Source organism: Clavispora lusitaniae (genome assembly GCF_014636115.1).
Source record: "Clavispora lusitaniae strain FDAARGOS_655 chromosome Unknown tig00002663_pilon, whole genome shotgun sequence".
Lineage (NCBI taxonomy): Eukaryota > Fungi > Ascomycota > Pichiomycetes > Serinales > Metschnikowiaceae > Clavispora > Clavispora lusitaniae.
This window is the reverse complement of record NW_027093982.1, coordinates 190,694-206,285: the sequence shown is the minus strand read 5'-3', so window position 1 is coordinate 206,285 and position 15,592 is coordinate 190,694. Positions and strand designations below refer to the sequence as shown.

Below are 15,592 nucleotides of genomic sequence, written 5' to 3'. Positions count from 1 at the left end.
GCAGAGAGGCACTATGTATCTATAGTGACCAGGGGAAAAATATACACAAAACACGTCATCAGAGTAGAAGAACCACGTAGATTCAACAAGAAAGCCATTGGAAGGCAATTGCAACGTTTGGGAAATCTTGAAAGCTATATGGTGATAGACACGGTGCGGTCTAGACCGCTCTGCACCACATGAAACATTCCCCATGCCCCTTCGGCAGATTGCCTGCAGGACAGGAAAAACACTGGTGCCCGTCTTTTTTTTCGTACGCATGTGGCGCCCTAATAAGAAAAGGCGCAAAACAAGAGAGCCTAAAAAAGAAAAAAAACATCACGGTTCCTCGTGAAACCAGCGTCGATAGATCTTATTTTCTCGTGGTCAGAAAAATTTCTTCGCTCCCACCTGTCTTTTCTCCGGCCCGCTCGTTTTCTTTTCGCCTGGAGCCCCGTTTCATTTTGCTTTTTGCTTTTCGCTTGAGCTTCCCTCCCCAACAGGCTGAAACAACTTCATTCAAACAATACTACCGTTCGTTTACCAAGCTATTCTAGACTAACAAAAAAAACAACAACATCCTACTTCAACCAGAAACCTTGGCTAAACACCAAACCCGCCTTCTTTCTTTCCAACTAGTGTCCTTCTTTATCCGCATGCATACGCCATGAGACCTTCAGTTCTTTATGCTTTAGCTGTTTCGCTTTTGGCCCAGTCCGCTTTGGCTGCTCCTGTCTCTTCGACAACGCAGGGGAACTTTTTTCAGCAGTATCTCGAGTCTGTCGCTGAAAACTTTGGCCGACAAACACAGCAGGAGACAACTCTTTCTACAGCTGTAACTTCGCTGACTGCAAGAACATACACAGAGCCTGCTCCTACTCTGGACTCTCATCAGTCTCAGCTGCCCTTTGCGCTTGCAAACGAGTCTGACAACCCTAGCGCAGATTCTCCCGACAGTACTGCTACCGATGCAAACAGCCCTGAAGACAGTCCACAGAGTACTGCCTCTCCTGACACTTCTATCACGCATACAAACAGTCCTGACGACAGTCCGCAAAGTACTGATTCCCCTGAGAGTGTTACTTCATCTCCTGACACTTTTGATGCACAACAAAATGTGCAGAACAGTGAAGACAGAGAAAGTCCACTGCTCGCAAGCTCTCAAGATGATGAACCTGCACTGTCCAAACCTACACAACAACCAGCGGCATCTACTCCGTCGGAATCAACTCCGACAGTGCAGCCTGAACCTTCACCTGCAGCGACTTCTGCGCAGACTGCTTCACCAGAACCTTCACCAGAACCTTCGCCAGAGCCTTCTCCAGAACCTTCGCCAGAACCTTCGCCAGAACCTTCTCCAGAACCCTCTCCAGAGCCTTCTCCAGAACCCTCTCCAGAGACTTCTCCAGAACCCTCTCCAGAGCCTTCGCCAGAGCCTTCACCAGAACCTTCACCAGAACCTTCACCAGAGCCCTCGGCACAACCTACTTCTTCATCTGAGGTTCCCCGTGAGACACCGGAGACATCAACGGCTGGACCTGTACCCTCAGAGACCGCCCCAGGTCCGAAGTCTTCATCTGAAAGTGCGCCAGAAACACATGTAGAAACTTCTTCTCCAGCAAAGGCTATTGATTCTTCTGATACCGAGACAGGGACGGCCACCGCACCGGCTCCATCTTCGTCAGAGAAAGCCCCTATTGCTTCGATATCTGGTAACATACCATCTTCGAACCCAACGTTGGATTCAGGCTTTGACAATGCTCAACAAGCTGTGACAAACACGGATGGCGCAAACTTAAGTTCAGGCGTTTCTTCGACTGAGACCGATGCATCTCAGACCGACAACCAGCGGAATACAGATGCTCCAGTGTCTTCAAGCGATTTACCGGCAACTTCTACAGATGGTGCCCCGGCTTCTGTACCCCCTAGTCTGACTGGTGACAATGCTCAGCAAACGGCAACCGGCACAGATATTTCCGAATCTTCTACCAATGCTCCAGTTCTGCCAACGGAGCTGCCAGTTGCCCCAACTGATGCGCCAGTGTCTCCTACTGATGTATCTTCAAACTCAGTTCCTGGGGAACCTAAGTCTAGAACAAGCTCTCCGAATGCTCCTGGCGCAACGGACACTGATGTGCCTTCCCTGCCCTCAGTAAGTCCATCGAATGTGCCTGCAACGGACTCTAGCAATACACCCGCACCTAACACGCCATCTGCATTGCCAGAAAGTCCGAGCAGCATCCCCCCGCAGCCAACTTCCAGCGATATTCCAGCTCCACCACCTTCAAGTACAATTCCAGCTCCACCACCTTCAAGTACAGTTCCAACTCCACCATCCTCAACTGCTGTTCCAGTCCCACCACCCTCAAGTGATATTCCGAAGACAGAATCAACGTCGAGTGTGGTCCCTCTTCCCCCACCGAGTGAAAGTTCGGCTGTTCCACCTTCAAGTGAGGTTCCACCAAATGTGGTTTCTAGTTCGACTCCTATCGTCGTTCCTCCAACTTCTAGCACCCCAAGCATCATTGCCTCGGACTCTAATGTTGTTCCAGCCACATCTACTTCTTCCGTTCCACTTGTTAATCCAACTGTCTCGAGTTTGGAAACTTCGTCGACAGTGCCAATTGTTCTGCCAACAACATCTGTGCAGACGTTGTCCCAGCAGACCTCAACGCCGCTGGAAGTTGCCGTTCCACAATCTCTGGAAGTTTCTACTCCTTCTACTGACACGTCAGTAACCACATCGGTGACTCCAGTGCTGGAGCAACCTTCGCAATTAGTAGAGACTACAAGTACTTCGTCAGCCGAAAACACCAACGAGGTCTCAGCACCAGTGGCTACTTCTACTAAACTGGCCCTGGTACCAGAAACCACAGAATCAGAGCCTGTTTCCACTGCGGAAAACCCTGCTTTCACGCAATCATCGAAAACAGCTGCTGCTTCACCTTCCTCGGCTCCTCAAGTTTCTCCAGCTCCTGAATCACCTACCACGATTCCGGCTGCTCCCACGGAAACCACGAGTGCTATTATACCACCAAACACCATAACCGCTTCTCCTGCCCCACCAGCGTCTACTGCAATCCCCGCTCCTGTTTCCCCATCAAATACACCGGGTGCTACTAAGTCCACTTCAAACTGGTTGCCCACACAAATCATTGCCGCTTCCGACACACAGAGTCTTATTGTTGCGTCGCATACGTCATCCCCAGAAACGTCCGGTTTGCCTAAAGCTATCACGCCAGCCACAACTGCATCTCCAGGTAGCGACTACCAAATTATCACCATCGGCTTTAAGGAAGCGTTGAACTATCCATTTGTTGTTGAACACTCTCTTTCTTCGGCTCAGATCTTCGATTACTTACCTCGTGTGTTAGTTTACCCATTTTCTGATAATGATCTTTTCGCTAATGTGACTATCAAGAGCTTGGTTCCATACACTGCAGCAGGAATCGATTACCTCATTACGGTGGCGGAAGTATACTTCCCTATTGAGTCCGTGGCAGCATTACAACTGCTTGTTTTGCTGACAGACTCAAAATTGTACAGCAACCCGGACAGCACTGAACGAATGTTGGCCTCGTTGATTGATAATAGAATTCCCCTCTCTGGCTTGGATACATCTTCTTCCTCAGGCTCATCTTCACTGAATTATGGATCGATGGATTCATCCAATTCCCCTGTGAAGGAGAAGGGTACCGTGGCAGGTGTCGCTACAGGTGCAGGTTTGGGAATGATTCTTTACATGTCATTGATGGCATTCTTGTTCAAGAAGTTCAAGAAGAGAAAAGCTTTGGAGCTTCCTCCTTCGGACTCCGAAAGCAACTTGGGCAATCAATCTCCAGTTCAAAGTAACGGCTCTGGTGGGAGACCACAGATTTCGCAACCAGTGAACACGTTCAACTCGCTTGGCTGGGCACCATGATTGAACAGTTTTATTTCGAGCTAGCATTATGAAACAGAGCGGCAACGACGACCCAAACGGCGCTGCTCTTTCTATTACAACAAGTGTCGGGATTTTCTATCCGCCTCTTCGGTTTTCTATACGTTTACATTATTCTGTTGTATACCCAATATTACATACATATTTTACACTAAAGATGCTATGTGCTCGTAGAGCAGATCAACCACATTCGCCGAATCGTCATCCAAAGTTTCTTGCAACTCGTCGATTAATTCTTGACGTTGGTTCAAACTGTGTTCTTTAACATGTTCGAAAATAAAATCAATCAACAAGTTCTCTTTGATCCCCAAATACTCCTCGATCAAATCACTGATTTTCGATTTAATAGTATCTAGCTTTTCTGCGGACAAATTTGCAACCGAAATATCAACAGCTTGTTTTTGGACCACATTATTGACTTTCTGCGCTGGAAGAGTAAACAGATGTGTGTTTGAAGTACTCTCGAGTTCTTCCTTTTCATCCAATGCATCCAATTCTTCTTCTTTTGCTAGCTGAATATTTCTCAAACGAACATACTCCAGATGATTAGAGTAATGCAATTGGAGTCTCGCACTCAACGCTGAGTTGGCTCGAGCAAGATCCATATCGTCAAAACTCTTGATCTCGTCAATGTATGCGGCCTTGTTTTCGATCAAGTTTGATTCATAGTTTTGCAAAAGTGCCAACTGATCTAAAAGTGCTTGCTTTTCGCTCTTCTCCAACTGTTGCATTTCAGCAAGCTTCGCGTTGTATTCAGCTGCATCGGCACGCAACTTCTCCTCTTTTATATGTTTTTGATATTCTTCCTCCGTTAGGCCTGCTAGAGGGTCACTGTTCTCTTCATTGTCTTCCATATCCAAGTCTTTCACTGAAATTGTCCCCAGAGAATCAATAGCCGCCTCTCGTATTCCTTCAAACATCTGAGTGAGGCGAGCTTTGGCGTTCTTTCTTTCTTTTTCCATCTCTTTCTTTCTCCTATCCCGCTCAATTTGGAGCATCTTGGATCGGAAATTGATAATGTCTCGAACGATGACCTCTTTCATATCTTTCGGTACTTCTACCAACTCAGAATTCTCCACCTTGTATGTTCTGTAATACTGCATCACCTGATCTAAATCCTCTGTTCCAGTTCTTCCCAGATCCAGGCTGAAACTGCTCTTGTTCAGCATGACTTTACTCACAAATGTAGATAACTCTTCTTTGGAAGAAGTTGGTATTTCTTCTGCGCTAGAGCCGTCAATTTCATTATCGAAAACAATGCTAAAATCTGAAATAGTATCTGAAAAGACATTTCGATTTCTGTGAAGCCATTCAATGGCCAGCAAACTTGCAAACTTCACGAAAACATTTCTTCGATCTCCATGTATTCCTATATTTCTCTCAAGAACCGTCGACCATGTGAAGGATCTGGGTACGTTTGGAGGGCTGAGACTCATAAGTTGCCGAAGAATACGATCAACAATCTGTCTTTTAAACGATGGGAAGCCTTGCAAAAGTACAGTGGTCATCTGCTCTTGGCGGTTCAGTGGACTCAATTGTGATAAAGGAACAAAGGAAGCAGGTTCCACATCTTCATCCTGAACATCAAAAACCTCACTATCTGCGTCGTGTGCTTCATTTTTGTTTGCACCTTGGTTGATTTTGGATGCTTTAGTGATGGCCAGGTTATTCTCTTGGACTATGGTAGAAATGTCGACCTGAGGGGATATAGGCACCAACAAGGTTGGCTGAAGAACTTTTTTTTTGGGAACATAGCCTGATAGCACTGAAAGTACCGACTGGTTATTGTCTGAGCTTACAGTAAACGGTCCAGCTAGCTTTATGGTATCCATATTCCAGTAAGAGGTAAGAGGACTTTGCAAGGCGCCAAAAACCTGCAGGATCGGAGTATGGGAAGAAATTAGATGAGATGTGAAGATACAACAGACTAGGGCAACGATCACAAGGAAAAAGAGAGACGTAGACAAAATCGGCCAAACTAATCTGATTATTTTTCTGCTACTCAATGAAGCTGGTCTGAACAACAATTCTATTAACAACCCAAGTTGGAGAGGTACGGATCTACACCACATCACACGTCAAAGGTTACTATTGCAAAATGAATTCGTTCACCATGTCAGACTTGGAAGGGTTCATCCCAGCTGACGTAGACCACTCAAAAGAAGAGCATCTATTAAATCTGAAGCAAGGAGAAGGACATTCAAAGTTGCCTTTGAAACCCACGAAAAATAAAGACAAATGGGAAATTGCATATGCCTCAGCGGTTGAAGAGCCCAACAATATCGAGAAGTGGAACGAACTTTTCGACTTACTCGACGAAAAATGGGAGCAACTACAGCATACAGAGCGTTCGGAAGCTTTTAAGACATCCGTTTCTTCGTCATACGCCAAGCTTCTTCTGCGGTTTCCGTATCTCACAGAACATTGGAAACGCTATCTGATTGTCCAATATAAAATGAATGGCATTGATGAATCGCTAAACACTTTGCGCCATAGTACAAGAAGAAATCCACAATCGGTATCATTGTGGGTCGATTTCCTAAGTGCAATGTTGGCCGTTCACGAATCAAAACCAGAAAACGAAAAAGAAACTCATTTGAAAGACATAAGAAAAGAGTTCAAATCTGCGGAGCAATTTATCGGGCTCAACTATAATTCAGATCCTTTCTGGAACAAATATATCGAGTTTGAGACGAAGTATGCTACAGAAGAACCATCTTTATCTCTTCTTGAATTATACAAACGGCTCATATCGATCCCTTTATACCAGTACGCCCAGTATTATAATCAATTTTGCCAAATCTCCAAAAACTATAGCGTCGAACATGTTGTGAAAGACGAGCAGATGCTCCAACAATTCTTGACCCTGTATTCAAAATCACTGGTCAAAGACCTTTCCATTGTGGAACAGCACCAGATCATCGATGCATACGCATACAGTGTGTTCGTTGAGACACAGAAGAAAGTCAATGAAAAATGGGCGTTTGAATCTCTTGTGACTCTCCAAGAGTTTCTGCTACGTGACATCTCAGAGATACAGAAACAATATGAGTCCTGGGAAAAATATGCAGACTATGAAATAGCTTGCTTGCAGAGTGTTAGCGATGAAAAAAGAGGATTCCAGTTCCAGCTTGTTAGCAGCATTTTCGAGAGAGCCTTGGTTCCTCATTGTTTCAACGCAAACTTATGGTTGAAGTACATTAAGTTCTTGGAAGATAATACATCAGATCCCACAGAAAGGTTTTCATCCGTCAAAGCAGTCTACGATAAAGCTATCTTCGAATTTGTCCCTCTAGATGAAAGCAATATTAGGGAGCAGTTTGTGCTGTTCTTGATGAGCAATGAAAAGTTTGATCTTTGCAATGAGTTCTTACTAGATTGTATTCGTCTTTTTTCTGGAATTACCGGGAGCGGTATTTATGCCAAGAAAGCATACATTCATGAAGTCAGACTGATACTTCAACTTTGGGAGGATAATGTGGATATTTCGAAACTTCTCATCCTTCTAGAGGGAATAATTTCTGGATATTTTGAACGAATTGACAGATACAAGAAAGAAGTGGATGCCTCGCCCACCCAGAAGCAAGAAAAGTCAAAATATGAGTTCAAGTCATCATATTCCACTGCCTTATCCAGATTTCTCAACGATGATGGGATATGTATAATCACTGCTCATTATCTTAGACTACTACCAGATTCTGACAAGATCAGAGATTTTTTTAACAAATACCATCGAGAAGAACCACTATCCAGGTCGGTGCAGTTCTGGAAGTTTTTCATTGAGTTTGAGGGTTACAAAGAGCACAATTTGATAAATTTACGAACTATTTTCTCATTCATCAAAACGAAGAGCTCTCTACCAAAACAGGCCGTGGATGCATTTGTTGATATATACTATGACATAATTTGTGCAAATATGGCTGAGGCTTTATGTTTGCGATCTCGCGATGACTTCTTGGACATCCTTATTAGTCGCGATATCGAGAAATCTGACGACTTAGTGGTCAATGTGTCTGCTAGAAAAAGACTCGCGAGAAATAATTACATGCTTCGAGATGCGGGAGACCCCAGAGGAAAAGCCAACTTACAGCACCTGCTGAAAGAAGAAGAACTCATGAATATGAGACTGAAACATTTAGACCACCCCGGAATTTTTGTTGATGCTGCGCCAGAGTTCACGAATAGCATGTTTGATAGAAAAGAGTGGATATCACTCCTCGACACAAACTTAACCGCACCGCCTCTTCCACAAACAAAAAATGTGGAAAAGGCCAATGCTAACATTAGATACTCGGACGAGTAATTGATGAGTCAATACTTTAAACGGCATCGCTTTGGCGTCCAATAATCAACAAGTCAGAGCGCACTTTCGCTTTAGATGTACACTTGTTATCACCGTAAACCTCCAAGATATTAAGTTTGGGACATTCTTCGCTGACTAAAGCAGCAACTCCATCATCAAAGGCTCTGACAAAGCCAACATCCAAGCGCGTTAAAAGCGGGAAATTCACCTTCAGATAGAAAACCTTCTTTTCCTCCTCATTTTCGATTGTGTCATTGACACCATCTTCAATTGATTCCTTGAGGGTGTTTTTCCAAGTAGCATTATCATCTGTTAATACTTGTAATAGGAAGGATTTGGTCAATTTGTTAAGCGAGTTCAAAGAAAGCTCGACAAGCGTGTTTCCTGAATGTACAAGCAAAGCATGGATCGCTTTATCTCCCAAGCCTACACATTTCGTAAGATCCACAGTAACAAGACCGCCACTGTTTATTGCCGAAAACTCTTCAAAAGCCTGAACGAAGCCTTCGTCAGTGATCAAATCAAGATTTCGCATCGAAAGAGATTCGAGATTGGGACAGAATTTTCCTACTCCTTCAATTAGAAATTGATCAGTAAGGCTCGAGCATCCGTCGACATTAAGGTGCCGAAGTGATTCGCCAGTGACAGCAAGAATGTAAATTAATAGCTCATCAGTGATAATATCGGTCTTGCATGGATAAGAAAGCTCGAGACTAGTCAATGTAGAGGGGCCAAGAAACTCTGGAATGAGTTCGTAGATTCCAACGGTGTCTAGACTGTCCAAGCGAGAGAGTTTCAACGACGTCAAGTTCCGACCCCATCGCTCCAATAGAGCTAATAGAGCGTCGTTACCAAAGCGGTGGGTGTTACGGATCTCAAACTGTTGCAACGGACATTGGGCTTCTTTGAAGAAAGAAGTCCACATCTGGTCACTGATCAAGAAAGGCCCATTCAAGGCCAACTTTTTAAGATTCAAAAGCTTGTCTTTATAGTAAATGAGATTGTCGTTGTGGAATTGCCCGCACATGAACAAAGTCAAAGCTTCGAGTTGAGAACAGTACGCAGCAATCTTGTCAAAACAAGCACTAGACACATTCAGACAATCCCAGAATTCAATCTCTCGAATATCAGGACTCAAAAAAAGGGTCATTGTCTCATCATTGAGAGACCTGTTTTTCGATAGAATTCGTGAGATCTTATTTATGTTCGTCTGGCCAATCTCGCCTAAGGCTTCAACATCAGAGATGTTCTTCGTAATGACGCGAATACATACATCTTGTAATGATGGGACATGTACTGTAGTTCGATCAAGTAGCGCTTGAGCCAAGCGCTTACGCTTCTTCCTCGCGTTCAACTGATTTCTTCTAGCAGCTTTTTCTTTCTTCTTGAGTGCCTCATTACAGTCCTCACATAAGTATCCCTTGTGCAGATCAAGGTAACGTGAGTACACTGTGAGGGTGAAGGAGTTACCGCAGTCAACACAAAGATCCTGTTCACCAAATTTATGTCCCACATCCAAATCGTCACCGCTTGACGCGTCATCGGAAATGTTGAAGTCGCTATCGGATCCACTGTCCGAGCCGCTATCGCTTCCCTTGGCAAGTTTGCGTGCTGCTCGTCTTTTCTTGCGTCCTGCCGTGCGGATCTGCTCTTCTTCACTAGAAATCTCTTCGGTGGCGCTAGGTTCTGGTTCTTCTGGTGTACGAGACGTCGGTGTGTGGATCTGCCTTCGGCGAAACGCGTCTGTGATTCCTTCATTTTTAAGAAACTCGGTTAATGCCGAGTTGGGCCCGCGTACTCCTGATCTGGGCCTGGACATGGGTAGGTAGTAAGTAGAAGCAAGTAAGATCAGAAGATGAGTGGCGAGGTGCACGGGTGCGAAATAAGATCAGTGTTGCAAATGAACGCTCTGAAAGATGAAAGAAGATAGTGAGTAGGCGGAAAAGAGTTCTAACCAAATGAAGAAGCAAGGAAATATGCTTGCAGTTGTAGTTTCCGTTAGAGAACAAAGAGGGTGGTGCCTATTGGTAATGGTCTGTGCATGCAGTGATAAGCATCGCGGCAGATAAGACAAGCCGGTAGTAATATAAAAAAGCACTCTTGGGGCAAGATGTCAAGTCTGTGACCATTCATGTAAAAAAATACGGTCTGAACATATGACAACAAACTTACATATGACTACAGACTATAAAGAGACTGTGCATACAAATAAATATACTAAGTAGTCACTCCAATGCATGCATCAAGATTATGCGTACTAGTCAGTGCACCGAGACTGCCTATTCCAAGAGCCACGGCCGAGCATCCCAAAACCCATCCTTGATGATATCTTCATGATAAACCTTAATCTCCGCCTTCAGCCGCCATTTTTGAACGCGCTGTTTCTGTCTCGGCGTCATACCCTTCTCGTCCACAGGGGTCCAGTCTTCATACTCACGCACAATAATCAGCCCCTTCTTGAACATTTCTGGTTCGTTATTGTAGTTGATGCCACATCTCGAGAAGAGAATCTCGTTTTTATCTGCTGCTAGCGTGCCCAGAAGTGCTTGTTCCGCCTCTTGCCCTGACATGCCGCATTTCTGCACCAAGCCCCAAAAAGACGTATTGTATAGATTGTTGATGTGGCAGTCCACTTGCCGCCAGCTGAAATAATCTCGTAATACTGCTGCATTAGGATAAACAACTGCCCGGGCATCAAACGTGGGAAGCCGCCCACTGTGTATCTGCTTCTCTGGGAATTCCTGATTCCACTGCATCACATAATGTACAGACATGAAAGATGCAAACGTAGACACTAATTTCATCTCTCTGCGTTCAAACAAGGCGCACGAGCGCCGCAAAAGGAACAGGTACTCGTCCGAATCGCCGTATGCCATGGTAATATCTGGAAACTGCTCGAGCATAGCCGAGGCAGCTCGGTTCATGACTTGAAGTGCACGTACATCGTTCGGTTTAGCAAAAGAATACTCCTGGCTGAACTTGTGGAATCCTTTACCATCCACACGAATAACAATGTATGTATCTGGGAGGAGATAGTTCTCTCGTTCAAAGGCCTTGACGTACTCAAAGCGAGAATTGGCCATTATGTGAAGAAGACTGATGAAGAATTTGAACAGCCAGACTTATGATTGGACTGGTGAAGGTGTTCTGGTCAGTACAAATCACAATAGACTTGAATGTGATGTTTAAGTTCTATTGGTAACGATGTAAACTGGAACTAGAATGCAAAAGTGGTAGGCCACGTATTAAATATTGAAGGCACGAGTGTTCAGGGAATTCAATAGTAAATTAGGTCTCTTATAGCCTTTCGAGACAAGTATTTGATTCTATGGATAGTTAACATTTCCATAATTATGTATGACTTTCGTGTGTTCTGGTGTGCACACAAAGCGATGCATCTTAATACGTACACTTGTTCTGGTCATGATCGCCGACACTAGTCTGGATGAGAAAAAGGAGTGAAAATCCTAGTGAGGTCTATGGATATAGAGGATACTTATTTGTTTCAGTCTGGAACATCAGAACCCGGGTGCCATTTGCCATAGATTATTTATTGATAGGCCACGTGACGTCACATGACCAACTCGCACCTCATCCCATCGAAAACGATTTTCGCTTTCCCACTTTCCAATCTCCAACCATGGGTGCCCAGTTTAGAACTCTAGAGCGGGAAAAACGCTTCCAGAACCCGCCTAAAGATAAAAGCGCGTACCCTCTTTTGGCCGATGCCGTGGCTCCCCACGTTGGATCGTTCAATGCGCTCACTGAAGGCGCCGATGGTGGACTTTTGAATCTTGCCGTTAAAGACATTGGCACCAAAACCATTTTCGATTCCAACGACGAAACTCGTTTGGGAAACAAGTTGAAAATCCGTGTGGACTCTGTTCAGTTGGCCCGTCCAAGTGTGCCTCCTACAGACAAACTTTCTGTCAACAGAAAAACTTTCCCATCCGAATGTAGAGAGAGAATGTCCACCTACAGAGGAAAGCTCTTGATGAAAGTCGTTTGGAGCGTTAACGATGGCGAGGAAGTCTCCGAGGTGAGGGATGGTGGCCAGGTGCCCATCATGTTGAAGAGTAACCGTTGTCACTTGGAGAAATTGTCTCCTGACGAATTGGTGGCTCAGAAGGAGGAGAGTGACGAGTTGGGTGGTTACTTCATCGTCAACGGTATTGAGAAGTTGGTGCGTATGTTAATTGTGCAAAGACGTAATCACCCAATGGCGTTGATCCGTCCATCTTTCGGAAACAGAGGTGCTCTGTACACCAAGTTTGGTGTCCAGATCCGTTGTGTTCGGCCCGACCAGACGTCGCAGACGAACGTCTTGCATTATTTGAAGGACGGTAATGTCACCTTCCGTTTTTCGTGGCGCAAGAACGAGTACTTGGTTCCAGTGGTGATGGTGTTGAAGGCCTTGGTGGAAACTAATGATCGTGAGATTTTCGACGGAATTGTCGCTGCCGACACATCCAACTCGTTTTTGACTGATCGTTTGGAGTTGTTGTTGCGTACTTATAAGCAATACAACCTCCACTCCCAGAAGTCCACATTGGCTTATCTTGGAGACAAGTTCCGTGTCGCTTTTGGTGCTACCCCTGATGTTTCGGACATCGATGTGGGCCGCGAAGTGTTGAAGAGAATTGTGCTTGTCCATTTACCTGACAATGCCGACAAATTCCGTCTTTTGTTGTTCCTGATCCGCAAATTGTACACTCTTGTGGCTGGCGACTGTGCCCCAGACAATCCAGATGCGACCCAGCATCAAGAGGTTTTGTTGGGTGGTTTCTTGTACGGAATGATCATCAAGGAGAAGATCGAAGAGTATTTGCAGAACATCAAGATGCAGATTTCCTCGGACATTGGTCGTGGGGTCCGTGTCAACTTCAACGATAGAAAGTACATGTCTCGTGTGTTTATGCGTACGAACGAGAACATTGGCCAGAAGTTGCAATACTTCTTGTCCACCGGTAATTTGGTTTCACAGTCGGGTCTTGATTTGCAGCAGGTTTCCGGTTACACGGTTGTGGCTGAGAAAATCAACTTCTACCGTTTCATCTCGCACTTCCGCATGGTTCACAGAGGTTCTTTCTTTGCCGAGTTGAAAACTACTACTGTTCGTAAATTGTTGCCCGAGTCTTGGGGCTTTTTGTGTCCTGTCCATACACCCGATGGATCACCCTGTGGTTTGTTGAATCACTTGGCCCATAAGTGCCAGATTGCCACCAAAGCCTCCGATGTTTCGGCTGTCCCAGCAGCATTGGCTCGTTTGGGTGTCTCACCTGCTCACACTTTTGCTGCCGGTCCTGGCTTGTGCTGTGTTCATTTGGATGGAAAGATCGTCGGATGGACCTCTCACGAACAAGGTAGAATTGTGGCTGACTCCTTGCGTTTGTGGAAAGTACAAGGTCTCCACAACTTACCAAAAGACTTGGAAATCGGTTATGTGCCACCATCATCTAAGGGTCAATACCCCGGTTTGTATCTTTTTGGTGGTCACTCGCGTATGATGAGACCAGCCAAGTACTTGCCTTTGGATAAGGAAGATATTTTGGGCCCATTCGAACAGGTGTACATGAATATTGCTGTGACACCAGCGGAAATTGAAGAGAATGTCCACACTCATGTGGAATTTGCACCAACAAACATTTTGTCCATTTTGGCCAACTTGACCCCATTCTCCGACTTCAACCAGTCGCCCAGAAACATGTACCAATGTCAGATGGGTAAGCAAACCATGGGAACTCCAGGTGTGGCTCTTGTCCACCGTTCAGACAACAAACTTTACCGTTTGCAGACGGGCCAGACGCCTATTGTCAAAGCGAATTTGTACGATGACTATGGAATGGACAACTTTCCAAATGGTATGAACGCTGTTGTTGCCGTCATTTCTTACACAGGTTACGATATGGACGACGCCATGATCATTAACAAATCCGCAGATGAGCGTGGTTTCGGTTACGGAACAGTGTACAAGGTGGAGAAAGTGGATCTTTCCTTGTCTCGTAGAAGAGGCGACCCTATCACACAGCACTTTGGCTTCGGTAGCGACGAGTGGCCGGAAACATGGAAAGAGAAGTTGGACGACGATGGATTGCCGCTTATTGGTGTGAAAGTGGAGGAAGGCGACCCAATCGTGGCTTACTTTGACGAAACTTTGGGCAAGACGAAGATCAAGACTTATCACTCTAGTGAGCCTGCTTACATTGAAGAAGTTAAGCTTTTGGCTGATGATACCGGTGATCTGGAATGCCAGCAGATCACCATCAAATACAGAGTTACACGTGCACCTTTGATTGGAGACAAGTTTTCGTCTCGTCACGGTCAAAAAGGTGTTTGTTCGCGTAAATGGCCTACCGTGGACATGCCATACTCGGAGTCTGGAATCCAACCAGATGTCATCATTAATCCACACGCTTTCCCCTCTAGAATGACTATCGGTATGTTTGTCGAGTCTTTAGCTGGAAAGGCCGGTGCCTTGCACGGAATTGCCCAAGATTCAACACCTTGGAAGTTCTCTGAAGACGATACTCCAGCAGACTTCTTTGGTGAGCAATTGAAGCTTGCAGGCTACAACTACCACGGTAACGAACCCATGTATTCTGGTGTTACTGGAGAAGAACTCAGGGCGGACATTTACATTGGTGTTGTGTACTACCAGCGGTTGCGTCATATGGTGAATGATAAGTTCCAAGTCAGATCTACCGGTCCTGTCAACTCGTTGACCATGCAACCCGTCAAGGGAAGAAAGAGACATGGAGGTATTCGTGTGGGAGAGATGGAGAGAGATGCCTTGATTGGTCATGGTACCGCTTATCTTCTTCAGGACAGATTGTTGAATCTGTCAGACTATGCACAGACGCCGATCTGCCGTTCTTGTGGCTCGTTGCTCAACACACAAATGTCAGTGCCCCGAATCGGATCGTTGGCTTCGGTCAAGTGCCGTAGTTGTGCTGACAAGTTGGAGACATACATTAAAAAGGGCGAGTATGTAAACGAGGCCGATATTTGGGAGGACGGTCTGGGAACAAAGTTTGTTGGAGGAGCTGACACTACCACTGTGGCCATTCCATTTGTGTTGAAGTATTTGGATTCGGAGTTGACGGCAATGGGAATCAAAATGCGCTACAATGTTGCCCCACTCTAAGACCACTTTGTCATTGTCATATTATCATATTTTCATTAAAATCATTTGTATCAATTTACCAGAGATTGTAGAACGGCAAGGTAGTATGCTTACTCGCAGATGTTTGTGATTTGATACGACAGGACATAAAGGCATGTATCAGATTTGATTTGCAGGGTGTATGGAACTGTAGTATGGATCACCAGTTCCAACGTTTTACAACACCTAGTAGCCAATGCAAGTGAAG

General features: G+C 45.2%; 6 protein-coding genes across 6 annotated transcripts; 3 read left to right on the top strand and 3 right to left on the bottom strand. All coding sequences in view use genetic code 12, as the record gives it.

The window, feature by feature from the left end:
- Nucleotides 1-646: 646 nt before the first annotated feature.
- Nucleotides 647-3,901, top strand: MSB2 (Msb2p; the record flags this gene model as incomplete). Its single annotated transcript, XM_002617616.2, has 1 exon — nucleotides 647-3,901. One exon carries the CDS (start codon nucleotides 647-649, stop codon nucleotides 3,899-3,901), a length of 3,255 nt encoding a protein of 1,084 aa, XP_002617662.2.
- A 164-nt stretch (nucleotides 3,902-4,065) lies between these two features.
- FOB63_004731 (uncharacterized protein) lies at nucleotides 4,066-5,751 on the bottom strand (the record flags this gene model as incomplete). Its single annotated transcript, XM_002617618.2, has 1 exon — nucleotides 4,066-5,751. One exon carries the CDS (start codon nucleotides 5,749-5,751, stop codon nucleotides 4,066-4,068), a length of 1,686 nt encoding a protein of 561 aa, XP_002617664.2.
- A 266-nt stretch (nucleotides 5,752-6,017) lies between these two features.
- PRP39 (Prp39p) lies at nucleotides 6,018-8,222 on the top strand (the record flags this gene model as incomplete). Its single annotated transcript, XM_002617619.2, has 1 exon — nucleotides 6,018-8,222. The coding sequence occupies one exon, from the start codon at nucleotides 6,018-6,020 to the stop codon at nucleotides 8,220-8,222; it is 2,205 nt and encodes a 734-aa protein (XP_002617665.2).
- A 16-nt stretch (nucleotides 8,223-8,238) lies between these two features.
- On the bottom strand, nucleotides 8,239-10,041 carry RAD7 (UV-damaged DNA-binding protein; the record flags this gene model as incomplete). Its single annotated transcript, XM_002617620.2, has 1 exon — nucleotides 8,239-10,041. One exon carries the CDS (start codon nucleotides 10,039-10,041, stop codon nucleotides 8,239-8,241), a length of 1,803 nt encoding a protein of 600 aa, XP_002617666.2.
- A 460-nt stretch (nucleotides 10,042-10,501) lies between these two features.
- THG1 (tRNA guanylyltransferase) lies at nucleotides 10,502-11,305 on the bottom strand (the record flags this gene model as incomplete). Its single annotated transcript, XM_002617621.2, has 1 exon — nucleotides 10,502-11,305. One exon carries the CDS (start codon nucleotides 11,303-11,305, stop codon nucleotides 10,502-10,504), a length of 804 nt encoding a protein of 267 aa, XP_002617667.2.
- A 557-nt stretch (nucleotides 11,306-11,862) lies between these two features.
- Nucleotides 11,863-15,366, top strand: RPA135 (DNA-directed RNA polymerase I core subunit; the record flags this gene model as incomplete). The annotated part of the gene is made up of 1 exon (XM_002617622.2): nucleotides 11,863-15,366. One exon carries the CDS (start codon nucleotides 11,863-11,865, stop codon nucleotides 15,364-15,366), a length of 3,504 nt encoding a protein of 1,167 aa, XP_002617668.2.
- Between the last annotated feature and the right edge of the window lie 226 nt (nucleotides 15,367-15,592).